This window comes from Cryptomeria japonica, chromosome 10 (genome assembly GCF_030272615.1).
Source record: "Cryptomeria japonica chromosome 10, Sugi_1.0, whole genome shotgun sequence".
NCBI lineage: Eukaryota > Viridiplantae > Streptophyta > Pinopsida > Cupressales > Cupressaceae > Cryptomeria > Cryptomeria japonica.
Genome location: NC_081414.1, coordinates 744,265,931 through 744,271,928, shown reverse-complemented (window position 1 = coordinate 744,271,928; position 5,998 = coordinate 744,265,931). Strand labels below are relative to the sequence as shown.

General features: G+C 37.3%; 2 protein-coding genes across 2 annotated transcripts; one reads left to right on the top strand and one right to left on the bottom strand.

The window, feature by feature from the left end:
- Positions 1-2,281: 2,281 nt before the first annotated feature.
- On the top strand, positions 2,282-2,821 carry LOC131066195 (secreted RxLR effector protein 161-like). The gene has a single exon (XM_058000892.2). It carries the CDS (start codon positions 2,282-2,284, stop codon positions 2,819-2,821), a length of 540 nt encoding a protein of 179 aa, XP_057856875.2.
- A 1,284-nt stretch (positions 2,822-4,105) lies between these two features.
- Positions 4,106-4,733, bottom strand: LOC131066174 (glycine-rich protein 5). The gene has a single exon (XM_058000872.2). It carries the CDS (start codon positions 4,664-4,666, stop codon positions 4,313-4,315), a length of 354 nt encoding a protein of 117 aa, XP_057856855.2. The 5' UTR covers positions 4,667-4,733; the 3' UTR covers positions 4,106-4,312.
- Between the last annotated feature and the right edge of the window lie 1,265 nt (positions 4,734-5,998).

Sequence of the window (5,998 nt, the reverse complement as noted above, 5' to 3'; positions counted from 1 at the left end):
AAGAAGCAGCATGAAGAAAAAGACTAGAAACAAGAAAAAATGCTCATGCATTGATTGCTATTCATTCTTCTTCAGATGCATGGATCATAGACTCTAGAGCTTCACACCATATGGCAGCCACAAAAGATGCTCTCTTCTTTGAAACCATATCCTGGTTCACCTATTCATTTGGGAGATGGATCTCTTGTAGCAACAACTAGAATAGGGAGGGTTGAGATGGGAATTGGAAGTTTTGAAAATGTCTTACTTATTCCAAAGCTCTCTGTTAGTCTTCTTTCTGTGTATCAAAAGACACATATTGGAGCCGACAAGAGAGTTGAATTTACACCAAATTAAGTGAGCATCTATGACATGCATGATAACTCCAAAATTGTTGTTGGTAAGGTGAATCATCAATCTCATCTGTACAGTTTCTCTGACTTTGTTGCCAATTCAGGGTCTACTTTACTACTAACACATGCAAATGATGAAAATAGAATTTGGCATGAAAGATTTAGACATATGAATTTTAGATACATGCATCAATTGAGAAAACAAGGGATGGTGAAAGGCTTTCCTACCATAGAATTCTCTGATGGAGTTTGTGAAGGTTGTGCTCTTGGAAAGTATCCATAAGAAAAGTTTCCATGAAAGGGGATTGCATGGAGAGCTTCCTCTCCTCTAGAGCTTGTTCACAGTGATCTGATGGGTCCATTTCCTAATCTTTCCATGAGTAAACCTAGATATGTCCTAACATTCATTAATGATTACACAAGATACACATGGGTTTATTTTCTCAAATTCAAATCTGAGGTGTTTGAGAATCTCAAGATTTTCAAAGCCCATGTGGAGAATCGATCAGGAAAAATGATCAAGATCCTTCACACATATAATGGGGGGGGAGTATGTCAGCAATGATGTTCAACATCTTTGTGATGAAACGTGAATACAATTGCAGAACACAATTCCTTACACTCCACAGTAGAATGGGGTAGCTGAGAGGAAGAACCGACCCTTAAAGGAGATGGCTAGTTGTATGTTGCATGCTACATCTCTTCCCTCCAAATTGTGGACTGGAGAAATCAATAGTGCTTCATACATACAAAATAGATCTCCTCACAAATATATCACAAAAAAGACACCTTTTGAAGCATGGAGTGGCATGCAACCATAAGTCACACATTTCTGAATTTTTGGATCATGTGCATGGGCTCGCATTCCTATAGAGAAGATGAAGGCTTTGGGGCCTCAAAGAAAAGAATGCATCTTTGTTGGATACCCAGATGGTGTAAAGGGATACAGATTGTTAGATCTTTCAAAAGAAACACTTTTCATTGAGAGGAGTGTCTACTTTGATGAAAGTCCCATGCATTCATCTTAGGAGCCACATTCCAATACTTCTTTACTTCCTCCTCTTACAGATCTCAAAGATGATAAATGCAATCATCTAGATGAACCTGAGCATGCATGTGTAGATCTAGATGCAGTTCCTGATTGGGCTTCTAGTGATGATTCAGTATCTCCTAGGAGAAATCAAAAAACAAGAAGCTTGGCTGATGTTTATGATGCCCCTCATGCATTTTCAGCTACTGATCCCATCATTATGCCAATGCATGCCTATGTGACTCAAGCATTTGATCCTCAAACCTATGCATAAGCTATAGGGAATCCTCATCGGGAGGCAACCATGGATGAGGAGTACAATTCTCTCATTGTGAATCAAACTTGGGACTTGGTTCCACTTCCATCCAATCACAAGCTTGTAAAGTGTAAGTGGATCTACATAACAAAGAAATCAGCAGATGGTCAAGTGAGAAGATACAAAGCACGGTTGGTAGCCAACGGTTTTCAACAAGTTCATGGCATTGACTAGGATGAGACTTTTGCTCCAGTGGTAAAAATGGACTCCATACGATTGGCTCTTGCCATTGCAGCAACAAGAAGGTGGGAGATTCATCACATGGACGTGAAGAATACATTTCTTCATGGTGATCTTAAGGAGGAGATCTACATGCAGCAACTACATGGGTATGTTCAAAATTCTTCATTGGTATGCAAACTCAAGAAGTCACTTTATGGCCTCAAACAAGCACCTAGATCTTGGTATGCCAAAATGGATTCTTATCTTCTATCTCAAAATTTTATATGATGCAAATCTAATCTAAATGTTTATATGATGAGAACACCTAACTCCTTGTTGCTCATAGTACTCTATGTAGATGATTTGCTAATAACAGGCGATTCAGTCAAAGCCATTGTTGCAACCAAAGCAACTTTGCATGATAGATTTGCCATGATAGACATGGGTCTCCTCAACTTTTTTCTTGGTCTTGAAATCAACCAGAACGAATCAGGTGTCGAAGTTGCTCAATCCAAGTATGCAAGGGACCTCCTAGCTCGATTTCACATGAGTGACTGTAAGCCAACATCCACACCTTTCTTGTCGGGGGTAAAGCTTGAGGATGACCAGGATACACCATTGGTTGATTGCACACTTTATTGTCAACTTGTGGGGAGTCTCCTTTATGTCACTCACTTTCGTCCAGATCTATCATATGTAGTGGGTGTTGTTTCTAGATACATGCAAAAGCCTTATGAACTGCATTGGAAAGTTGCTAAGCGTATACTTCACTATGTTCAGGGAACCATTAGCTATGGGATTCATTATTCGGTTGGATGTACTTTAGATCTCATTGGCTATACTGATTCTGATTGGGCTGGTTATAGCATTGATCGCAAGTCCACTTCAGGATATGTTCTCAGTTTAGGCTTTGGTCCCATTTGTTGGTCAAGTAAAAAGCAATCTTCCATTGCTCTATCATCTGCAGAGGTTGAATATTGAAGTGCAGTCAATGCTACCATTCAAGTTCTTTGGCTGCAAAATTCTCAGAGTTCGGTATCTATTTTCATCAACCAACCATCATTTTGTGTGACGACCAAATTACATTGAAGGTTTGCAGAGATCTAGTACAACCACAATGGACAAAGGACATCGAGATCCACATGCAGTTTATCTGAGATCTGATCCATGATTGCATCATTGATTTGCAGTATTGTCTCATGTCTCAACAGATTGCTGACATCTTCACAAAGACATTCACTTAGCAGAAATTTCACTTTCTCCGAAATCTTCTTGGGGTGAAAGAAACTGCACCACAGTAGTTTTCTTGTTATGTTACCCTTTATTTTGAGGGGGGTTTTGTTCCCACTGGGTTTTCCCTTAGAATTAAGGGGGGTGTTAGTGGTGGTTAATTTCAACATGTTCGCCGCTGATTGTGGGTCACCGCTCGTGTATACATTCACTGCAACTGGTCTAAAATCAAAATTCTCTGCTGTTGATTGTGATCTTGATTGCATTTGACTTCAGATCCCACACAGATTGTGGATCTTGATTGTGATCTCTGTTTCCTTCGCCTATTGTTTCGGCTAGAATCTTCATCATATCTGATTGTTCTATACGATGCTTTTCATATTAGATAGCAAGTATTGTAGTGTAATCTGCAGTAGTGAATATTAACATTCTGAATCTGTATGCTCTGTTTTTTTTCTTTTACTGCTCTGTTCTTCTCTGTATTTTATCTGCAATTTTATTTTTTCTTTGTAGGTAAAGCTTCAATTTTAGAGAATGATTTTTGGAAGTGGAGGAAACAAAATATCATGGGCCGACCTATTAACTAAATAATCCTCTTCCATAAGCTTAATATGGCACAGTCAAAATAAATAGAGTAACGTTCAGAAAATAAAGCAGTCGAGACGTATCAAGACAGAGATTAACTAAGTTACTAAAATAGCTAAAGAGGACTCTTGCATGTTAAATTTAATATTATATTGTGCATACCAAATTTAATAATATATTGTGCATGTTAGAATTTCACTACATGGAACTCCTCAGATATTGTTCTTCCTCTTGAAAATACTCAAAAAATGATGTTAATTAAATTCAATTCTCTTAATTTGAGATAGAACTTCGCTAATTTTAATGTAAAGACTCATTATTAGCATTTAGCTCATTTTGGATTATTTTTTTCCGTTTTTTTTAGTTCTTTCAATGCTTCTCCTGCCGCTTGTAGTATATCACTATATTTAATTTGTTAAACATCAGAAAGAAAATCGACAACAGTGACCGAAAACAAGAGGGTTATTGGGCTCCATTATACATTATATTATAATAGAACAATTTCAGTTCATTGAAAACATATAATCATGCTAACATTGATCAGAATAGATGAATCATGTGAGATCCATAGAAATTAAAGAACAAGATTATCGTAACTACTATCACAGCTACAATAAGACCACGCTCATTATTTAAAAAACAAGGAAGTTAAACGAGCTAAAATCCCCCGCCTCCACCAGCTCCACCGCCGAAGCCGCCACCTCCACCAGCCCCTCCGCCAAAACCGCCTCCTCCTCCTGCGCCTCCCCCAAAGCCACCACCAGCGCCTCCTCCAGCGCCTTCTCCAAAGCCTCCTCCAGCTCCGCCACCAGCTCCTCCACCAAATCCTCCTCCAGCACCACCACCGAATCCTCCTCCGGCTCCACCACCGCCGCCAAACCCTCCACCACCACCAAAATTATCCGTTTCATATACTGTCGTCTTTAGACTTCTACCCTCACAACCAACTATTACTCCCACCATAAGCATTGCAGTAACCAGCATTCCACATTGCTTGAGCTTAGAAGCCATCTTCTTTTTTTCTTGCCTCAAATTATACTCTTTCTTGATGTCTCTAAATCATGTAGATTTCCCATATATAAACACGAAATATAGAGTAAAAAAATCAAGTCTAAAAGAGTGAGCAACTTAGCCTAGTATATTGCATTTAATTCCTCACCAAATGACGTTTCAGTCAACATCCATTATTATTCATTCTGGATTCCATTAAGTGCTGCTATCGGCCACTGTCGCGTCAATTTGGAAAGTTGCATTGAAGTGAAGAGGCACAATGGCGGTACATCGAAATGACATCACTTTATGTAGATGATTGTATGGCTGTAGCTGTCTCCAATCAGGCACAGGAATTTGAACGTATCATATTTTTTTTCCTTTTTAAATCTTCAACAAATATCCGCCTCTCAAATCTAATTGAATGAACAGCTGTCTCTGACTCTAGTTTTAATGGGTCATTGAAAATCTGTGCTGCAATCAATTTGTTCTGGTGTGGTTTGCCACCCAAACTCATAATTTCCCCACGCAAAACAATTAATACCTAGAGAACATCTAGTTGGAACATACCTTTATAAAAGGCGTGCTGAGTAAAGGAGGCTATGGGCTCGCAGAATTGAATGTATGGTTGACATGCAGGGGCCGGGCCCGTATATCTTTCTCGAATTGTACACGTCTATCCAGCCGACAGAATGGTCTGAGCAACATTTATTTGTTATTTATTAATTAAATAAAAAAATATAATATAATTGTTTTGTGATTTTTAATTTAATTAGCAAATAGTAAATAAATAGGAGCCATCTATTCTCTATATAAAACAGCATTTGATTAAAAATACAGAATTTGCAAATCAGAATAAATTTTTACGTGTTTTCTATTGATTTGATCCTTTTAATGTGTCTTTTCAACACTGTTTTACACCAAAAAATCTGCTAAAAACAATTGTGTTATACGAATTTGTATTTTTTATCAAGTGTTGTTTTGTATGGAGAATAGCCATTGCCAAATAAATATTCATTCTCCCCACTCGATAGCCATTTGGAAAGAATGAACCTATTTTTTTTGTATTTATTAAATAAATTGAAAATTAATACAAATTTTTAAATTATTTAATAAATTTAAAAAAATGTCCAACCAGATGCAACCATTCCCAAACCCATACATCTACAATAAGAAAGTAAATCAAAAATCTTATTTTAGATAAAGTTTGACACACTTAAAACTTTAGATGTATTTGTGTTCATTAATATCAATTGTCTTTTATAGTTCTATATTCATTTTGGAATTTTGTCAAAAAAAAGGATGTTCTAATATGAACTTAATTTGCGTTCAAGATTGACAAAAGTTTAAAAT

What these genes read in the sequence shown, in the direction of transcription:
- LOC131066195 (XM_058000892.2), top strand. Translation starts at nt 2,282, where the DNA reads ATGGGTCTCCTCAACTTTTTTCTTGGTCTTGAAATCAACCAGAACGAA.
- LOC131066174 (XM_058000872.2), bottom strand. Translation starts at nt 4,666, where the DNA reads ATGGCTTCTAAGCTCAAGCAATGTGGAATGCTGGTTACTGCAATGCTT.